General features: G+C 52.4%; 2 protein-coding genes across 3 annotated transcripts in view; both read right to left on the bottom strand.

Annotated features, from left to right (window-relative positions):
- Positions 1-2,169: 2,169 nt before the first annotated feature.
- TM6SF2 (transmembrane 6 superfamily member 2) lies at positions 2,170-9,055 on the bottom strand. Of its 2 annotated transcripts, NM_001192430.1 has the most exons (10): positions 8,856-9,055; positions 7,017-7,120; positions 6,518-6,615; positions 6,345-6,448; positions 5,878-5,960; positions 5,097-5,221; positions 4,813-4,914; positions 4,394-4,486; positions 3,605-3,724; positions 2,170-2,669 (listed from the first exon to the last, which is right to left on the bottom strand). In NM_001192430.1, exons 1-10 carry the CDS (start codon positions 8,948-8,950, stop codon positions 2,463-2,465), a joined length of 1,131 nt encoding a protein of 376 aa, NP_001179359.1. In that variant the 5' UTR covers positions 8,951-9,055; the 3' UTR covers positions 2,170-2,462. The 2 variants fall into 2 exon arrangements, with proteins under 2 accessions (NP_001179359.1, XP_005208509.1); XM_005208452.2 differs by lacking the exon at positions 4,394-4,486 and having other exon boundaries at positions 8,856-9,021.
- Positions 9,056-11,894: 2,839 nt separating this feature from the next.
- The window catches only part of SUGP1 (SURP and G-patch domain containing 1), a 32,070-nt gene continuing 22,420 nt past the window's right edge, over positions 11,895-21,544 (bottom strand). The window contains exons 9-14 of the mRNA NM_001103278.1: positions 15,232-15,338; positions 14,242-14,419; positions 13,738-13,844; positions 12,834-12,979; positions 12,401-12,530; positions 11,895-12,093 (exon numbers count right to left, since the gene is read on the bottom strand). Coding sequence (NP_001096748.1) covers positions 12,067-12,093; positions 12,401-12,530; positions 12,834-12,979; positions 13,738-13,844; positions 14,242-14,419; positions 15,232-15,338 — 695 coding nt within the window. The 3' untranslated portion in view covers positions 11,895-12,066. The remainder of the gene's footprint in view (positions 12,094-12,400; positions 12,531-12,833; positions 12,980-13,737; positions 13,845-14,241; positions 14,420-15,231; positions 15,339-21,544) is intronic.

The following is a 21,544-nucleotide window of genomic DNA, read 5'->3' as shown; positions in this document are numbered from 1 at the left end:
ACTCTCACATCCATACATGACTACTGGAAAAACCATAGCTTTGACTAGATGGACCTTTGTTGGCAAACTAATGTCTCTGCTTTTGAATATGCTGTCTAGATTGGTCATAGCTTTTCTTGCAAGGAGCAAGCGTCTTTTAACTTCACAGCTGCAGTCACCATCTGCAGTGATCTTGGAGCCCAAGAAAATAAAGTCTCTCACTCTTTCCATTGTTTTCCCATTTCTTTGCCATGAAGTGATGGGACCGGATGCCATGATTTTAGTTTTCTGAATGTTGAGTTTTAAGCCAACTTTTCACTCTCCTCTTTCACTTTCATCAAGAGGCTCTTTAGTTCCTCTTTGCTTTCTGCCATAAGGGCGGTGTCATCTGCATATCTGAGGTTATTGATATTTCTCCCAGAAATCTTGAGTCCAGCTTGTGCTTCATCCAGCCCAGCATTTCACATGATGTACTCTGCATATAAGTTAAATAAGCAGAGTGACAATATACAGCCTTGATGTACTTCTTTCCCGATTTGGAAACATTCTGTTGTTCCATGTCCAGTTCTAACTGTTGCTTCTTGACCTGCATACAGATTTCTCAGGAGGCAGGTAAGGTGGTCTGATATTCTCATCTCTTGAAGAATTTTCCACAGTTTGTTTTGATCCACACAGTCAAAGGCTTTGGCATAGTCAATAAAGCAGAAGTAAATGTTTTTCTGGAACTCTCTTGCTTTTTTGATTATCTAACGGATGTTGGCAATTTGCTCTCTGGTTCCTCTGCCTTTTCTAAATCCAGCTTGAATATCTGGAAGTTCACCATTCACATACTCTTGAAGCCTGGCTTGGAGGATTTTGAGCATTATTTTGCTAGCATGTGAGATGAGTGCAATTGTGCAGAAATCTGAACATTCTTTGGCATTGCCTTTCTTTGGGATTGGAATGAAAACTGACCTTTTCCAATCCTGTGGTCACTGCTGAATTTTCCAAATTTGCTGGTATATTGAGTGCAGCGCTTTCACAGCATCATATTCCAGGATTTGAAATAGATCAACTGGAATTCCATCACCTCCACTAGCTTTGTTCGTAGTGATGCTTCCTAAAGCCCATTTGACTTTGCATTCCAGGATATCTGGCTCTAGGTGAGTGATCACACCATCTTGGTTATCTGGGTCATGAAGATCCTTTTTGTATAGTTCTTCTGTGTATTCTTGCCACCTCTTCTTAATATCTTCTGCTTCTGTTAGGTCCATACCATTTCTGTCCTTTATTGTGCCCATCTTTGCATGAAGTGTTCCCTTGGTATCTCTAATTGTCATGAAGAGATCTCTAGTCATACTATAGATGCCTAGTAAGTATTGGTAGGGGTAGGGAGATCAATCCTCTAACCCACAGTGGTCTGGGCAGGAGTTATCCCTGAACCTGCAACTTCACTTAAGTTCAAAAATCAAATCAGGAGAGGGGACTTCCCTAGTGGTCCAGTGGCTAAGATTGTATGTTCCCAATGCAGGAGGCCTGGATTTGATCCCTGGTCAGGGAACTAGATCCCACATGCCAGAACAAGAGTTCGCATGCTGTAACTAAAGATCCTGCATGCCGCAACTAAGAACTCTGGCAGTCAAAGAAATAAAAATAAATGTTAAAAAAAGTTAAAACCAGAGGACAAGGAGCCCTTCCCCCAACTACTTGGCTGCCCCCCAACTTCAGTTTCTCCCAAATATGAGCCAATCAGACAGCAGACACAGGGCTCTGTGGTTGAAGGAGCCAGGACTCTATGCCTAAGCCAGCTGCATTAAGGAGGCATGACCTCGGACCAGGCTCTTCACCTCCTGCAGACTCAGTTTTCCCATCTGGAATATGAGGTAAGATCCAGCATGTAGCGTGTGAGGTTGGCCATTGGCCTGGTATACGGTAGGTGATTAATAAGTGTGTCACGCTGTTAGTTATTATAATTTCTTGGTGGAGCTCAGAGTTTGGACTCTTCTCTCCTGACTGTGACCTCAGACGGGTCTCTGGTCCTCTCGGAGCCTTGTTTTTCCCCATCTGGAAGATGGGGCTGTGCACACCAACCAGAGGCCAAGTTCTCTTGGCTACCACCTTAGCTCCTGTGAGTTAAGCTGGCAGTGATGAGTGGGCCCTGGTGGGTTCTGAGAAGAGGGTCCCTTGCCCCATGAAACACTCAGAGCAACGTTTTATGCATCAAAAGGACTTTTACTAAAATGATCCATTGAGGGAGATAATGGATAGGGAAGGTGCCTATGTGGAGTTTGGGTGAGGTGACAGCTGAGCATGCCTGTGGCCCTCTCTGCTGGAACACCTGGACCTTGGGCACCCCATCCCACCCACTGGCCTGAAATCACCATAACCAGAACTGAAGGCACCCAGAAACATACCTCCTGTCTCTAAAAAAGCCCAACCCACCCTTCCGAGGAAAGGGCTGGCTGGGCATGTAAACTGAGTCTTGGGGGGGTCCCATGGCCCCCTCAGTGCTGCTTCTCATGGTGGGCTGGGGGCCCAGGAGGTGGGCGTAGGAAGAAGGCAGGGCGCCACAGGCAGCGGAAGGCCAGCAAGTGGGGGCCCAGCGCATACAGCAGGTTACACACGAAGAAGCTGGCCCAGGCATCCTCAGGCACACGGTAGGTGAAGGGCGTGCGCAGGTGCATGGAGGCCCCCATGTGTGAGAACTGTGCCTGGCGGCCAGAAAGGGAGGATGGATGTCACAGACCAGAGGACAAGTCCTAGCATCGCCAGCATCCCACCATGGGGAACCCCAAAGTTCTTCATCCCTATCTCTCTGGTCCTGCTGACCTACCTGTCTCCCCTCTTCAATCCCTCTGTCTCTAAACATCCCTGTGCCCCACATGTCCTGTCTATTCTTACCCATTTATCCGTGAGCCTCTGCCCAGCTACCTAACCAGAACCATCTTTGTTCTGTCTGCTGGACCCTTCACCCCATCTCTCTGACCTGAGTCTAGCCCCTCCTCTTGGTCTTCCCCACCCCAGGCAGCCTTGACACAAATCCTCTCAATTCTACCTGTAATAGATAAAATAATAATACATCTAATCAAGGTCCTCCTGATCCCACTGCCCTGGCCAGGGTCCAGCCTTTATCACGTCCCATCAGAAACCCAGAAACATGCCCCCAGCTCTGAACCCTCCACTGCTCAAACACCTTCTATGGCTCCCCATTGTTCTCAGCACAAGCTCCCAAGCCCAGATTTCAAAGCCCTTAGCATCTAGCTCTCAATTTATCTTGCTGCTGCCTTTATCCACGTTATGGCTGTCTAAACCACTGACCCCCTCTGTGCATTTCTTTGTGCTGTTCCCATTCCTGAAATGCTTTTCCCTGCCTAAAGAATTCATAGCCATACATCAAAGCCCATGCCCCCTCTTTTAAGAACTCTGCCCCTCTGGAATCCCTCTCAGCCTCTGTACCCACTCTGTTCAGTTCTGACTTCATGGGATGGGGTATATGTGTCTGGCCCATTTTTCTTTCCAACACTAGGAAATCCTGGGAGCCTGTCAAGGGCCTGGCATCACCCGAGGTGAGCACAAAGGCAATTGATGAGCAAGCAGAGACTTTCCTAAGCACCGGCCCAACATACCCCACCCCACCCCACCTCACCTGGCCAATGGCTCCAGCAAATACCAAGGCCCAGTCAGGCAGCCAGGAGCATCCAGGAAAGATGAGGGCATAGATGGCCAGGCCATAGAAAGGCAGCACATAGAACATATTCACCAGCATCTGAGGGGCACACAACTGATGGAATGAGTAGCTGCTCAGTTGGGTCTCCTGATGCCCCTCAGGTGGTGGCCCCAGGGAGGATCTGGCCAGCCTCAGACTCTATCAAGATTGGGGTTCACTGTATATCCCACCTTTGTGGAAATGACTCCTTTCTTTCCCTTGGGTTTCCCCCCTACACCACTCTCATACACTGAGCCCCCCACATCTTCCTCTATAGGTAGCATGTGACCCTGGTCTGATCAATCAGAACATCCCACCCCCCTGGCCATAATAATCAGCTATGAGCATGTGACTTAAACTTGGCCAATCAGAGCCTACTTAAGACTTACACTCAAGCACTGAGAAATTAAGGGCTCAGTCTCCTCTGAGGTGGCTAAATAGAGAGAATGGAAGCCTGGAGATACCCAAGGCTGTCTCGGCCATACCACAAAGGCACCACCTGAGGGTGGAGCACATGCAAAGAAAGCAGAGCCTGCAGATAGAGTAGCTTTGAGCTCCTGGATCCAGCCATACCGGAAGACCCCATCTGTACTTTTTTGGTAGGACAATAAATTCCATTTGTGGTTCAGCCACTTTGACTTGTGTTGTTTCGGCACCTTCATCAAAGGGGCCCAGTGGATCCCTAACCACAGCAGGACCGTGGCCCTCTCCTCCCACCTGCCCTCTCACCTGCACCTTTGGATAGGTCACGGGGTCTCTCAGGTATGGTTCATACTGATAGATGTAGACAAAGCAGGCATCCATGGGGCAGTCAAGTACCACCTAGGGCCCGCAGACAAACCAACAGCCTCAAACATCCCTCCCATAGGGATATTTCCCCACCCTCCTGGGAGGGGTCCACACCCCCTGCTCTGGCCTGGCCCAGCCTTGGTTTTCTTCTCTGAGAATCCACAGATACTTGAGCTGGGGAGAAGGCTACAGGGAATGGGACTTTGTGATGGAACACTCAGATTAGACTCAGTAAACTTCCCTGGATGATTAGGTGGGAGAGCAGTGGCGTTTTTCTGCACTGGATAAAGAAGTTAAAGAAGGGAGGGATGGGCTGGGGAGGGGACTGGAGGCAAGTAGGCTGGCCAGTGCAGACTCACCAGGCCCCGAAAGAGGGTGAAGAATGCAGCAAAGATGAGGTAGATGATGAGGGCCAGGTCAACTGGGCGCCGCAGAAGGCCCTTTCTTTGGTCCTCCTCCACCTGCCCCATGAGAGATAGCATGAGAAGTCTGGTATCCAACAGGTACTCAGTGAAGGCTCATCCCTTCTTCCCTAATCACCAAGGAGATCTTTCCAAGGAGATAATGTCTTTGGCGAGAAGCAACCCAAATGGGGAACATTCAGGCATTTGGGACAAGGCTGACCTGGGGGCAAGGGACTCACCATGTTGGGAGTGCAGCAGGTTGGCACCTGGGTCTGGTTGAAGACCCTCAAGCCAGCCCAGCATGGGACCAGCAAGAAAGGAATGGTGAGGAAAAATGTAGGCCTGATCTCTGAGCTGTATTTGCCTGCCATGGTAGGAGAGACAGGGTGTCACGAAGCGGGGATCTCCCAGGCCTGGCTGGACCCTTTGGCAGGGCCATGTCAAAGCCCCTGGCTGGAAGCTGTTGAGTCACAAATGCCATCCTAGCTCAGCCCTAACACCTCTGACTCCCCAATGCTTCTAGGATGGTGACCATGCTCCTCAGCCTGGCCTTCCCCAATTTACCTTCGGGACACGGCTCCTACACTTCAGCTGTTTTTCGTTCCCCCTGGAAACACCCTGGATAGTCCTCTTTCACAGCCATCCCCACATCCCTGGCTGCCTTCTCTGCTCTGTCTCCCAAGACCTACCTACCTACAAAGCTGTCAGTCTGCCCTCTGGATCCACTTTAAGACTCCCTTCTCATGTCAAGAGCATTCTGGGCTAAGTCCCTGGGATCAGGGACCACTAGCTGGGGAAGAAGTGGAATGTGCTTGCATTCCTCCAAGAGGAAAATGGGAGAGATGTGGGGAAAGTCTGCAGACTTAGACTGTGAATGGAGAGGCATGCAGTTGGTGGGGGTGGGGGGCTGCCCTCCGCAGACACCAGAAAAGGTATGGAGGACCCCATGGGGCCTGACTTCCAGATGGCGGGCAGTGACCCAGCCCAGGGAGACAGGATTCTGCAGAGCCAAGTCCTTACCAAGGATGTTTCCTGGGAGGAACACTAGGATGCTCATGATAAAGGATCCCAGCCAGTAGAGTCCAAAGTTCCGGTAACTCTTCCTGGGTGGGAGATGGAGGAGTAACCAGTAGATACCTGTCCCCCAGTCTCAGAGGGTCAGGGTCCAGAGAGCAGTCTGGGCTCTCCAGGTCTGGACCCCTTCAGTTTCACCCAAGACAGAAGGGACAACAGGGAGTTGAATGAGGGAATGAACAGTTAGACCCTATGTCCAAGGATGCAGTGGCTGCCCAGGTACGGGGTGACACAACAGAAGAGACTCGACCACCAGGGACACCTGTGACATTCCCTGACTCCTTCTCCTAGCCACCCCTGTCTAAGCCCTAGGGGGACTTCCTGATTTCCCCTACACACACTTCTGGCTTCACCCTGGCCTGGGACCTCCCACCTAAGAACTCCGCCTCCTTCCCAGGGCCCGCCTTGCGCACCTTTTACGGATGGCACCAGTCATGGCCAGGTAGAGGAGGTAGTGAACAATGCCATCCCAGTAGCAGATGAAAACTCCATGTGCCGTGCGCAGGTATGGCTCACCCTGCGGGGGCAGGTGTGGGGCTCAGACAGGCAGTAGGACTGCGGGCATCCCAGACCGCTCCCGACATACCTCCTTGGTGTAGAACGCCATGAAACCCGCCATGTAGCCGTCTTCCTGGAGAGCAATAAGGAGGTCCACCACGGATGTGAAGGCGAAGACCGCGAAGACTACGGGAGAGCAGGCGGGGCATTGGCAGTGTGGGGGCGGGGTAGAGATTAGGTGTGGGCGGGGCCTGAGAGCTCTTGCTGGGGACTCAGTTTCCCAAAGCCTCTGTGCAAAGCTGCTGCCAGGCCCAACCCCACAAATCACATGACCCACGACCCTTCCTCATAGGCAGGCACAGTCCTTGACTTAAAGGTGTCCACAGGTTGATGAGAAAGGCACTGTTCTGGCACTCAGGAGCCCCAAGTCAGAAGGCGGAGGCCCCCTGAGATTCCCCAGTCAACAGGGGGTCTCCAGTCTCTCTGAGGTTCTCCAGTCTGATGAAGGCCCTTCAAGGACTGCCAGTCTGATGCAGGAAGCCCTTGCCCAAACAGTTCTCTTCCCCAGGACCCTCCCACCAACTCACCAGCATACAGTGGGTCATAATAGATGTCACTTCGGGACAAGCTGTATATTGCCAAGGAGAGCAGACCCAGGATCAGGGTGCTCATCAACACCACCCCCAGGGGGCTGTGGAGAGGAAAACCAAGTCAGGGAGGCCAGGCCCAGTTTGAGACCCTATTGCACCCTGGGGCAGAGCAGACACCAGGAAGCTCCAGGTGACCAGGCTGAAGCTCCTGTCCATCAAGGAAAGCCATTCCCTGAAACTCCCATTTCCCAGCACCAGGCTCTTGCTCTAGCTGTTTCTGACCCACCGCCTCAGTTCAGTTCAGTTGCTCAGTCATGTCTGACTGTTTGCGACCCTATGGACTGCAGCACACCAGGCTTCCCTGTCCGTCACCAACTCCCAGAGCTTGCTCAAACTCATGTCCATTGAGTCAGTGATGCCATCCAACCATCTCATCCTCATGCCCCACCCCCTAATTCCTTCCAAAAGTCTTTCCACTTGGCAAAGTCCTATTCATCCTTCATGGCCCATCTACATTGCTCCTCTTCCAGGTACAGAGGGAATCTCTGTCAGCCCCTTCTGACTATGTGATTTATCCGGTCACCTGCTGATGTGTGTCAGCTTGCTTATTCATTCAACAATTCCAAGACCCTCTGTGGTCAGTTCCAGTGCTCACAACCACCAAAGGATCTCTAGAGCTTAGCTCTGTACACCTCATTGTCTGAAGCTCCTGACTCCTCCCAGATAAAGTCCAAATGTTTCCATCAACCCCACCCCACCCTGCCCTGATTTGTTCCTATCAACCTGATAAGGCACGTCAACCACCTGCAGAGATAATAGAAGCCAGGTCTCTGGGCAGCCCCCGACACTTGGCAAATCAAGGCCCAGATACTGTGGGAGACATATCCAAGGTCACATATTCTCCCCTTACACTCTCTCCAGATCCCTACCTTCCCCCGACCCCTTAGGATCCCCATTCTTGCCCCATCCAGCCAACAATGACAATTATAGTAATTAGCTGAGACCACAACAGCGTCTTGGCACATAGTTCATAATCCTTGACTGTAACTATGGAATGAGTCTAGGATTATGCTCATTACACAACGAAGAAACCGAGGCTCCCGGGGGCAACCTGGCTCACTTGGGTTCCAGGAGGGTGGAACCAGGAATTTGCACCCAAGGAGCCAACTCCGTAGTCAAGATTCCCTCTACCCTGTTGTTTCGGCCTGTGTTGGTTTTGGGGGTATGAGGGATTGGTGGATGGCTGGTATTCAGTGGCTGGATCCACAGGGTTGAGGCCTGGGGTTAGGTGGTAGGGACAGGGGAGGTCCCTACCTCCCTTGGCATGTAGGGAAAACTGAGGCTGTGTGCAGGGTGGGCCAGCCAGCCCCTGAAGAGAAGAAAGTGTCAGACAGGCGAAGGAGGAACTGCCTGGTAGGGGTAGCGCAGCAGAACCTGTGTGTGGCAAGAGCCGGGTCACTGGGGCCTTATCTGGGACAATACTTTGACCCTTGGCGACTTTGGAGTCTGTGCTGGGCACATCCCTGGGAAAACTCCAGAAACCTTCCAAAACCCTGCCTTGTTGGGGGCTCTGTTTCTCAAAGTCCCTCCCCCAGGCCCCAAACGTCCTAGGAGCGCCCCCAGCTACACCACACTGCTCCAGCCGGCTGGAAGGGTATTTCCGGTTGGAAGCGAGAGGTTCTCCTGACCCAGCCCCCTTCTCCCCCGGGCCAGCGGCGCGGGGCCGCTGGGCTCAGGGGAGCCCGCACAACCGCATCCCGCCCGCTTCGCACCCTCACACCCCAACCCGGCCCCGCCGCCCCAGAAGCCGCCTCCCCAGCCCCTTCCCGCACGCACTACGAGAGCAGCGAGACGTAGTTGAGCGCGAAGGACAACGGTAGGGCGCCCAGCGACAGAACTGCGATCTTGCCCGCCAGCGGCGGGATGTCCATAGCCGCGGCGCCGGGACCCCGGCTCGGTTCCTGCGTGGCTGTGCCTCTGGGCGCCAAGGTGCCAGGGACCCAGCCAGACTCAGCCCCGCCTGGCGCAAAGGTCGTCCCCCCCACCCCACCCCCCCATTGTGATTGCCCCACGAGCTCCCGGGGAGCCTCCGAGGCCCCTCCCTCTCCCAGTGGCCCCTCCCCTCCATTGATAGCCTCGCCGGACTCGGGGCGGTCCCCAAGGGCAATGCCTGCCGCCCAGCCGGTTTCGCTTTCTATTAATGCTGATTAGAACACAATTCCTCAAAAAAAAAAAAAAAAAACACAAAACCCAATTCCTCAAGGATGCTTCCATTTCTGCGTCCTGGAGGTCCTCGGCCAGCAACTTCACTAGGATCCAGTGGTTACGGATTCTGCGTTTCTGCGCACTGACAAGAGAACCTTACCCGCCTGGGTGCAGAGTTCTCTTCAGTGCCCTGGGATTTCAGTTTTCATGCGATGGCCTCAAACAAATTTAAACACGTGTCCAGGTGTGACGTTTTGACTGGGCCCCTGGGGTAGGGGGCGGGGGAGGGCATCTCAAGGCAGATTGCCAGGGCCCAGGGTTGGCGACACCTTGAAGGGCTCCGTGATTCTCTACTGTTTCTTCCTCTATACTGAACACCTGCTAATGTAGCCGGGTCCGAAGGGACGGCTAAGGATGGTGAGGAGTTTGATGATGATGTTTGTTCCTGGCAGGAAGAATACCTCAAGCTTTAGGCTGAGCAGCAGAAGGGAGACACTAGGGCTGGGGCGGTGGTGGAGGTTCATAGAGCAACGTAGGGTGGACTTGGGAGAGTTCTGGACAGCCGGGAGGAGGCTGGGCTCCATCGTGGGGCAAATGCAAGCAACCCCTCCCTGGTCGCTGGACCAGGGAGGGGTTGCAGGATGGAGGGAAAATTAGGAAGCAGCTGTCAGTCAACCCCTCCAACTAGCCTCGGATTCTTGCCCATGTGGTGCTTGTGGCTGCAGGAAGTAGGGTAAGCAGTGCCCACTTGATTCTTGTCCCAAGGAAACCTAGAGTCTTTTTTTTGGGGGGGTAGGGGGGGGGTGGAGCTGCACCATTAGGGCTTTGAGACTTTAGTTACCTGACCAGCGATTGAACTTGGGGCCCAGCTGTGAATGTGCATATCTTAACCACTGGACCACCAGGGAATTCCCTGGGGTAAAATTCTAACCCACACATCCCCCACTCCCTGCTCCTGGCCCAGCCAGGGCCCCATCTCCATGGGCCAGCTGGGTCCCCTCTCTGAGCCTGGGTGACATGATGATCTTTGGCAACTGACTCAAAACCTTCCTTCCTCAGGGGCTGTCAGTCTTTCCCTTGATGCGAAGTTCAGGTTCCTCTGGGCTGACCTGAATCTCCAGCCTCCTTTCTTGACCTTTCTCAACTCCAGTGGTTTCCCTACATGCCCCCTCTCCTGTCTGCAAGATGGACTCTCCTATTTCCCCACCTCTTAAAGCAGGCTGCAGCGTCCTGTCCTCCAGGCAGCTCACCCGGTCACTCCAGCCCCACTTCTACCCCTGGAGGGCCGGGGGTCTGGTGCAGCTCTGTCCAGGGGTCTGGTCTTACACCCCGTATCTGGGAGATGTCTACACATCCACCCGGCATTTGGAGGCCTCCTCTTCCAACTCTCCCTCTGGCTGGGGCTGAAGTCCATGGTCTGAGTCTGATGATCCTTTTGGTCACTGAACATTAAATGGAGGGGTGACCCTGACCTGGAGATCAAGGTGTCAGGGACCAAGCCCCAAGGTTCCCATGGCTGGAATCTGGCACCCAGAACTACACCCTTCTGCTCAGGCCTCTGGCTGCCAGGGCAGGCTGCATGTCACCCCCCTGCCTTGCCCCGGGAACAGCATCCACGGAGGAGAGGCAAGGTAGTGAGTGCCGCTCCAACCAGGGAGCTGCTGCTGGGACTCCCAGACTCCCTCACTGAGACATTCCCCGGACCACCTCCACCACAGGTCCCGGCTCCTCTTCACAGCGTTCATCAGTCTCAGATGGCGTTAGGGGTTCATGGCCACAGCCCCAGCAGAGTGTGGGTGCCCGGCGCAGATCCTGTCCAGTTGGGTCACAGTCAGTGCGCAGTGTTTGCTGAACGGCTGTGTGAACTGCAGGCCGGCCCAGGAGCCTGATGCCAGCTCGAGTCCTCAGACCCCTTGAACCTACAGTGGCTGAGCAGGACCCACTGTATGGGGCAGGGGGGTGAGCTGTAGGGGCCCCCAGTGGCCCAGGCAGGCCCTGATATTCCAAGAATGGCTCACAGATTTTGGAGACCTTGCCCAAGTTGCTCACTCAAGATCCCCAGGTGATTTCTGCACAAACATGAGGCACCGGCTCTGGAGATGGGGTGAGCTCAGCACACACTGTGGTCTGGGCTGCCCACTAGCCTCTCCTCTTCCAGGAGGCGTGTGATGTCCCAGTCCAGTCTATCTGTCCGGGAAGCTGTCTCCCAGAGGCACGAGCCCTAGGGACTTGTATGTCCACCCTACTCTGAGGATGCAGGGCAGCAGGGATGGCTTGGGCTACAGCATCACCCGCCAGGTCTGCTGCATGCGGCGTGGGTGGGAGGCCCTGTCAGTGCTGCCTGTCGAGAGGTGAGGGGCGTGTCCTGGGTCCACCTGCCTTGCGGGTCTGAGGGAGAACTGGGCTTGCCTGGGGAGCCCTCCTGAGCCTCCCCCTGTGGCGCAGTGCCAGGCTAGGTCCCTTATGCCCTCAGCCTAGGGGCAGCCAGATCTCCTTCAGCTGCTGGCCGCCCCTCCAAAGTTCCTCTCCTCAACTCCAACCCAGGCTGATGGGGTCCCCACGAGCACACAAAGTGTGATTTTCCAGGATTCTGTGGGCACTGGGCAGCCTTCACAGGTGCATCCTGTCCCCCCCGTCCACCGTGGCCCTGCTGCTAAGGAACAGGAGGGGTTTCTGGTGATGGCAAGACCAGGCTGCCACAGCAGGCAGGCTCTGGGGTTTTAATACACAGCACAACACTCGCAACAACGGGAAGGGCGGGCAGAAATGCAGGCTGGAACATTCCACAGTCCAGGGATGGTCAGTCTTTTGGAAAGTACACTTGTGCATTTCTCCAGAATACTCAGTAGTAAGGCCGTCTGGGGTTGTTCTGTGGGAAGCAAGAAAGATAAAACGGGAGGGGATTATGCTAACAGAAGACAGCGGTTCCTCCCATCCAGAACTTAGCAGGAGCAGCGAGCTCACATTCTCCAGGAGGGAGGGCAGCTTTGGGGAGGAGAGACAGACTTGAACACAGGTGGAGAAGTGGAGGTGGAGAAGTGGAGGTGGGTTTGCTGATGAGCCAGCCTGGCTGGACTGCGGAAGGAGGGACACTCCTGTTACCAGCACCACCACCCCTCCAGGGGAGGAACTGTGGTGACCCAGCAGAAACAAGATGGGGACGGGGACACACGCACCAGGGGGTTGGGCCGGAAGCGGTAGGCCAGCATCATCCTCTTGCGGAAAGCCTCGTATTCGTCATCTTCCTTGGAGAGCTCGGCTGGCCGGTCAATGCCAAAGCCAGCGCCATCTACCGTGGTGGTGCCCCTGCAATGGGGCAAGGGGCGGGGTGAGGAGGGAGCGGGATGGGGCCAGAGGAAAGGGGGTGAGGGACCTGAGCTTGGGGGCAGGGAGGCCTCACTCGCCCCGGACAGGCTCAGTAGCAGCACCCAATGCAGCTCCATGGTGGGGTATGCTGGGCCGGGCAACACCTGTCTGGGACACAGCTGGCACTCTGAGAAGATGGAGAGCCCAACCTGGTCCCACCACCAGAGTCCACAGCCCTGGCCTATGTCTCTGTGTGGGGCTTTTCTTCTGCCCCCCACCCCCAGCACTGGAGGCCACACTCACTTGTTGACGGGGTTCTTGATGCCCTGTCCCTCCGAGCCCAGGCCGTCCCCCTCCTTCCAGCCCATCTTCATCAGCATCTGGTAGCCGATGTTCTCGATCGTCAGCTTGAACTCCTTGTACTCTGAGTAGTCAGGCTCACGGCCTTCCTGCAGGGGAGGAGGCAGCCATCATCCAGCGGGGCTGTAGCCACCCCCAATCCCAGCTCTGGCCCAGAACCCCACTCTACCCCATGGCCTCTGGGACCACCTGCCCCTCTGTCTCCCCACCACCATGTCAGACTCTTTGAGAAAAGATCAAGCTGCCCCCTGTCAGGGTCCCCAGGGCCAGAAGCAGTGCTGAGTTCCCTGGCGGCCAAGTCAAAGAGGGCAAGATGACAGGTCACACAGGCCTTGACCACCATGAGAAAGATCCACAGTTCATCAGTGAAAACAAAGCTCACGTTCCAAGAGCTACTTGTTACACAGAGCACTAAAAAGAAGCCATGATCAATAAGGTGAACACCTCACTGATGAGTTGATGTGCTACAGGCAGTTTTACAAAAACCCTCAAAAGCCAACGTGGAATGTTCTACATCAGCTCTCTCCTCTTGAGCACCAAGGCAGCACGGGAGGAATGTTTTCATTCTGGAGAGCCCAATACATGGGGGTGTCTGCCTGAGAAATGCCTTGTCTGTAATCTGCACTTAATTGGCTCCACTGGAAGCAGAATTTCCCTAGAGCCCTGGGAAGCGTTTCTAAAGCGGCAACTGAGCTGCTGTTCACTAACGTCCTACACAGATGGCCTCTGTTACAAACAGACGCCGCTCCTGGAAGAGGGCTCGACTTCCCCTGTGAGCCAGGGTGCCCGAGGGCACCGCAGGCGCCTGCCCCAGCAGGAGGCTGCAGTCCAGGCTCTTCCCAGTTACCTTCAGGGCCTTGAAGGTCTCCATGAACTTCTCCAGCTCGTCCGGTGGCAGGAAGTCCCCGATGAAGTGTTTGCCCCGGCCCATCTTCGTCAGCTGTTCCGCCCATTCTGCCCAGAGATGGGGTAAAGGTGAGAGGAGGAAGGAGCGGTGGTGGCCCCACAGTCCAAGTAGGAGTCTCAGGCGGAGTCTGGGGCCATGGGGAATGAATGAGGCAGCTGCTGAAACCCTGACATGAGCCCCTGCTCTCCCACACACCCTCCTGGGTACTGTGTTCAAGCGCCAGGGAACACTCAGAGGACCATGCATTTATCACTGAAGAAACAGGCACAAGAGGCCAACTCTCTTGCCCCAGGCCTTATAGGCTGGGCAGGTGGCTCAAGATCCCAGCGTGGTGCCTCCAGTACCTCCTGGGCAGCTGAGTGGGCTTCCCGAGCCCGCAGCGCCCTGAAGGCAGGCCTCCGCCCGGCACTCTGCCCCACCACCCTGGGATTCCCCCTTGGCCACCTCGAGTCTTGTCCATCTCCATGCGCCGCAGCTGGTGCTCCCAGGTGCCCAGCTCGCTGTCCACCTCCTCGTCACTGTCGTAGCCGTGCTGGTGCTGCTGCAGTGCCTTCTCCCACAGCAGCTGCATGTCCTGCATCGCGCGCTTGTGCTGCATGATCATGTCGTACATCTGCTGCATCTGTGGGCAGCACACACCAGTGAGCGAGGCCCCACACTGTGTCGGAGGCGAGGCCCCCCCCACACTCCGTGCATGATGGGCGCTCCCTCCCTGTCCCTGGGGCAGGCACAGCAGCGCGGCTCGGAGCAAGTGTTCAGGAAGGCACTGAATCTGGTGCCAGGACATGCCCTGGGTTTCCTGAACCTCTGCTGTGAGCAGGGAGGACCTCGTTCTCGTTTTTCCCAGAGCCTGGCCTAGAATCTGCAATACCCTGGGCACCATCACTATGGCCCAAACGGGTGACAGGGGCTTCTGAGCCCTGGGAGGACTGAGGGTGAGGGGACACGGCCGCCAGCCTGAGGTGGTGGCCTGGGCAAGCTGTCCCAGCTATTCCAGCGGTCTGTGTTCTGGCCACAGAACACGCAGTGAGCCAGCCCTCCCTCCAATGCCCAACACCATCTGGGCAGCTGTCACACCATTCAGGGCACCCGGTACCAGCCAGGCTTATTCTGTATTGAGTGCTGGAGGAACTGTAAGGAAAACTTAAATAGAGACCATCCAGTCGGGACCAGCCCACGAGTGCAGTGGGGAGCAGCCATGAAGCATTTGGGGCAGAGGCTGTTCAGGCAGCATGAGGAGGCTGGGCTCTGGACACAGCTGTGGGCTGGGGAGGGCCCTTGGGGGATGGCATGCCACTGACAGGGGACCTACCTAACCAAGAGCCTCTCCCGAGTGTGGGGTCCACCTGGCACCACACAGAGGCTCAGAAAGAACACACTATGACCACTGCACCACCGGGCAGAGGCCTGTCTGCTCTGCCCCCCGGGCCTTACCTCCTGTTGCTCCTTCAGCTGCTTCTTCTGGGCATCCGAAAGCTCCGTGACACCCACCAGACCCACGGGCTTCCCCTTCTCGTAGCCAAGACCCTTGAGGTCCTGAACTAGAAACAAGACACAGGCTGGTCAGTATTGGACACGTGCGCCCAGCCAGCACTTGCGTCCAAGGCAGAGTACACGAGCTGGCGCACCTGAGGCGCCCACATGTGGCAGGACCCTGAAGCAGGAGCAGTCAGCACGCATGTCACTTGGTGACCTCGTGGGGCTTTTGTGCATGCAATTCCATTCCCCCGTGACTGCTCCAGGCAGGCTCTATGACCCCCACTGCAGATGCTGGCACCGAAACTCAAGAGGTCTGGGCCCCACTCAAGGTGACAGAGCTAACAGGTGACAAGGAGGGGAAATCTGCACAGCCAGAGACATGGCAGCTAAGAGTGTGCGTGCGTGCGTGCACACGGGCTCCTGGGAGCAAGCCCTACGGTGATGAGACACGCAGTACAGACACACAGGTGTGGAGCCGGCATCAGAACGCTGTCAGCGCCTGCTTGAGAGGCAGCCAGCCATCTTTAAAGCAACCAACATTTAATGTGGTGTCAGCTTTGGAGCTTGGCTGGAACCTACAACACTAATTCATGAAGATGCTGTGAAGGCTCCATCTGAGTGCTGGAAACCACCTCCCTGCAGCGGGTGGCTGCCTGGGGAGCAACTCAGGCAGAAGAGGTGCAGAGGCCTCTCTGGAGGCTGGAAGAGCCAGGCCTTCCCAGATCAACGGGGCTGGGGCTTTGCCTGCAAGAACCACTCGCAGGTGCTTCTGGACCCTAAGACTGTCCCCTAATCCCTCAGTCTGTGGGGGCTCTAGAGGACACTGGGACACACCATGGAGAGAACAAAGGAGCCAAGGTCTGAGCAGTCTGCTGTTCACCTGGATCAGGCCCGAAGTCCCTCTCCTCCCCCGGCCATTTCATCAGTGAGCGGGCTGGGGGGCAGGGGCGGGGCTGCCCACAATTCCCTGGGAACAACGTGGGGCTTGAACCTGAACCTGAGACTCTGGAGCCGGTACGTGTTCCCTAGATCGTGAAGGACACTTCAGCAGCTGGGGCTGGACCGCAGGGACATGACCTCTGAGCTGGGACATGCATGCATGAGAGCAGCCCTCACATCTGAGCACCCTCCTGTATACTGGGCACCACGTTTGGAACCTGGGCGGCAATTCGACCCTAGCAGCATCAACCCTGGGCAGAGATGAGATCTAGAGCCCCAGTGGGTACTAAACTCTTCAGGTAGTAGCCTTTCTCTTTAGCCAAGGGAACACTGAGCAGGAGACTACTCTCAGAGTGGGCAGAGCCTACAGGTCAGCCTATGACCTGGCTGAGATGCCTTCCATTTCAGCCCATCCTTGGATGGCAAATGTAGTTGTTGGCGTCAGGTCACACAGGACTTTTCTATGCTTGTGTGTCCAGCGCCAGTCAAGTCAGGGCTGAGGGATGTTGAGAGGGTTCTGCCCATAGTACAGGCTGCATGGTGAAGTCAGACAGAGAGCATGAGCTTACTGGTCATCAATATCTCCTACATGATGCCATGACAACAGACCCCCACCCTTAACGGCCTGTGGTAGAAAATGAGCAATGAGGCCACACGTTGGCTGTCCCTGAAACTGCTGTCAAGGAGGGGGAAGCTGGAGGTAGCTGCACAAAACCAACTGTAGCGATTACTGTGCTTATCATTGTACATTTCCTGAGCCTTCTATGACAAGACTAAATCCAAGTACTTTAGAGCTTAGGGAAAATCAGGACCATCCAAATGTTGTCTATAAGAGACTTATTTTAGATAAAGACACAAACAGGTTGAGAGTGAAAGGAAAGAAAAAGATGCAAATAGTAACCAAGAGAGAGCTGCTCTGGCCATACTAGTATCGGACAAAATAGACTAAGTCAAAAAAGATTATGAGAGACAAAGAAGGATGCTACACATTAACAAAAGATGTGCTATATACATAGACCTTGGGGCTTCCCTGGTGGCTCAGATGCTACAGAATTTGTCTGCAATGCAGAAGACCTGGGTTCAGTCCCTGGGTTGGGAAGATTCCCTGGAGAAGGGCATGGCAACCCACGCCAGTACTCGTGCCTGCAGAATTCCATGGACAGAGGAGTTTTGCGGGCTACAGTCCATGGAGTCGCAGAGAATCAGACATGACTGGGCGACTAACACACACAGACACACACAGACCTAACAGAGCTCCGAGATAAATGAAGCAAAACCCGACAAAGCTGAAGGCAGAAACAAACAATTCTGTAGTAACTGTTGATGATTTCAATATCCTACTTTAAATAATGAACAGAGCATCTAAACAGAAGATCAGTAAGAAGACAGAGGACTGAACGGAACTACAAGCCAACCAAGACCTACTGGATTATCTACAGAACACGCAATCCAACAGCAGCGGAACACACAGTGTTCTGGAACACACACACACACACACACACACACACACACACACACACACGGAACATTCTCCAGGATAGGTCACGTGTCAGGTCACATAACAATTTGAATAAAAGTCATCTTTTCTGATCAAAATGGAATGATATGAGGAATCAGTGACAGAAGGAAAACTGGAAAACTCACAAATGTGGAAACTAAACACAATCTTAAAAACCAATGGGTCAAAGAAAAAATCACAAGAGATCAGAAGATGCTTAAGAGACAAATGAACACAAAGGCACACAACACACCAACATTTATGGGGCGCAGCACAAGCACGGCCAAGAGGAAAATTCATAGTTCAGACGCTCATATTAAAAAAAGAAGGCAGACCTCCAACCAGCACCTAGCTGTCCATCATAAGGAACCAGAAAAAGAAGAACAAACTAATTCCTGAGCTAGCAGAATGAAGGAAATGAAGATCAGAATGGAGATAAAATAGGAAACAGAAAAATATCAGAGAGAAAAATCAATGAAACCAAAAGTTAGTTTCTTGAAAAGACAAAGCAAATGGACAAATCTTTAGATAGATTGCCTAAGGAAAAAAGAGAGAAGACTCAACTACTTAAACAACAGGGAGATACGGCAGTCAACTTCACCAGTAGGGGATAAATTCCAAGATTCCCCCACAGGATGCCTCAAACTGCAAATAGTACTGAACCCTGTGTATATATATACACACCCACACACACCCACACACACACACACACCCACTGCATACATACCAACCCATGATAAAGTTTAGTTTACAGGTTAGACACAGTAATATTAATAATAGCTAATAATAAAATAGAACAGTTATAACAATATACCATAGTAAGTTATGTGAATGTGGTTTCTCTCCCAAAATGTTTCACCACAAATGTAATGCGTTTTCCATCTTAACAAAGCACATGTTTAGCACACACCGTGGCTGTGATTTTTGCAGTTTGAGATATGATGGCAAAACTAGCACAGATTTCTTTTTCCTTCTTCAAAATTTCATAAATAGATGATCTTTTCTTACTGTAGATCTTGGTAACTGAAGATGATTAAGCCAAGAACTTTAAGCAACTCTTTACTTAAAGGAAATACTTTACAGCTTCTCTTCGGCATGTCTGAACTGCCAGCATCAATATTCTTGTGCTTTGAGGTCATTATTACGGAGAATAGTATAGTAAGGGCTACATGAACATAAGCACTGCAATACCATGACAGCCAATCTGACGACCGAGTAACTAAGTGACTAAGGGGTGAGCACTGAGGAACTGGTGCCTTTGAACTGTGGTGCTGGAGAAGACTCTTCAGAGTCCCCTGAGGACTCTGGAAATCAACCCTGAATATTCACTGGAAGGACTGATGCTGAAGCTGAAGCTCCAATACTTTGGCCACCTGATGCAAAGAGCTGACTCACTGGAAAAGATACTGATACTGGGAAAGGTTGATGGCAAAAAGGAGAAGAGGGTGGCAAAGGATGAGATGGTTAGATGGCATCACTGACTCAATGAACATGAATCTGAGTAAACTCCAGGAGATAGTGAGGGACAGGGAAGCCTGGCTGCTCCAGTCCACAGGGTCGCAAAGAGTCGGACATGACTTAGCGACTGAACACACAATAACAATGGATGGAATAAGTTAGACAAAGGGATGATTCATGTCCCAGGTAGGATGGACCAGACAGCACAAGATTTCATCACAGTTCTCAGAATGGGCTCACAATTTAAAATGTATTAATTTTTATTTCTGGAATTTTTCATTTAATATTTTTGGACCACAGTTGATGGTGGGTAACTGAAACCACACAGAAAGCAAAAACATAGATAATGGGGAACTACTGAAGGAAGAGAGTTCCAGAAAAACATCTATTTCTGCTTTATTGACTATGCCAAAGCCTTTGACTCTGTGGATCACAATAAACTGTGGAAAATTCTGAGAGAGATGGGAATACTAGACCACCTGACCTGCCTCTTAAGAAACCCGTCTGCAGGTCAGGAAGCAACAGTTAGAACTGGACATGGAACAATAGACTGGTTCCAAACAGGAAAAGGAGTATGTCAAGGCTGTATATTGTCACCCTGCTTATTTAACTTAAATGTAGAGTGCATCATGAGAAACACTGGGCTGGAAGAAGCACAGCTGGAATCAAGATTGCTGGGAGAAATATCAATAACCTCAGATATGCAGATGACACCACCCTTATTGCAGAAAGTGAAGAGGAACTAAAAAGCCTCTTGATGAAAGTGAAAGAGGAGAGTGAAAAAGTTGGCTTAAAGCTCAACATTCAGAAAACGAAGATCATGGCATCTGGTCCCATCACTTCATGGGAGACAGATGGGGAAACAGTGGAAACAGTGTCAGACTTTATGTTTTTGGGCTCCAAAACCACTGCAGATAGTGACTGCAGCCATGAAATTAAAAGACGCTTACTTCTTGGAAGGAAAGTTATGACCAACCTAGACACCATATTAAAAAGCAGAGATATTACTTTGCCAACAAAAGTCCATGTAGTCAAGGCTATGGTTTTTCCAGTGGTCATGTAAGGATGTGAGAGTTGGACTGTGAAGAAAGCTGAGCACAGAATTGATGCTTTTGAACTGTGGTGTTGGAGAAGCCTCTTGAGAGTCCCTCGGACTGCAAGGAGATCCAACCAGTCCATCCTAAAGGAGATCAGTCCTGGGTGTTCATTGGAAGGACTGATGTTGAAGCTGAAACTCCAATACTTTGGCCACCTCATGCGAAGAGTTGACTCATTGGAAAAGACCCTGATGCTGGGAAGGACTGGGGGCAGGAGGAGAAGGGGACGACAGAGGTGGATGGCACCACTGACTTGATGGACATGAGTTTGGGTAAACGCCGGGAGTTGATGGACAGGGAGGCCTGGTATGCTGCGATTCACAGGGTTGCAAAGAGTCGGACACGACTGAGCGACTGTACTGAACTGATTGATCCCTGGAGGGGGGCATGGCAACCCACTCCAGTCTTCTTGCCTGGAGAATCCCCATGGAATCCCCATGGTGGGCTGAAGTCCATGGGGTCGAAAAGTCAGACACCACTGAGCGACTAAGCACAGCATTGTATTACTAATGACTTTACAAAAACAAAAGAATGATAAAAGAATACTAAACAGCACAAACTACCAAAACTAACTCAAAAAGTAACAGAAAACTTGAACAGAATTATAACAACTAGTAGGAATGAATCAATACCCAACCTTCTCCTCCCCAACCCCCCAAAAAAGCCCAGAATCAGATGGTGTCACTGGTAAATTCTACCCAAGATTTAAAAGGAGATTTAACACCAATGCTACTCAAATTCTTCCAAAAAATTAAAAGTAGACAATACTTTCTACTTCATTCTATGAGCTCAGTGTTACCCTGATATGAAAGGCAGACTAAGACAATATAAGAAAACTACAGACCAATAATCTTTATGAGTCAAGACGCAGAAATCTGCAACAAAATACTAGCAAAACTAAGGCTATCAACATGTTAAACTAATTATTTGCTATAACAGACTGGGATTTATTCCAGGAATGCAAGAGTGGTTCAACACACAAAAACCAATCAACATAATACTCCACTTTAATAGAAACAGAAAAAAATCCACACGATCATTTCAATTGATGTAGAAAAAGCATTTGACAAAATCAAACACTCTCTCATGATAAAAATGCTCAGTAAAGACAAGGGAACTTCTTCAACATGACAAGGGCCAGCTATTTAAAAAAACACAATCATAACACTCAATGGTGAAAGACCAACAGCTTTCCCCCTAAGAATTAGGAACAGGCAGGAATGCCTGCTTTCACCACTTCTGTTCAACACAGTACTGTGAATCCTAACTAGAGCAA

The sequence above is a fragment of the Bos taurus genome, chromosome 7 (genome assembly GCF_002263795.3).
Source record: "Bos taurus isolate L1 Dominette 01449 registration number 42190680 breed Hereford chromosome 7, ARS-UCD2.0, whole genome shotgun sequence".
Lineage (NCBI taxonomy): Eukaryota > Metazoa > Chordata > Mammalia > Artiodactyla > Bovidae > Bos > Bos taurus.
The sequence above is the reverse complement of the archived record's forward strand: the minus strand, read 5'-3'. Positions and strand labels throughout refer to the sequence as shown.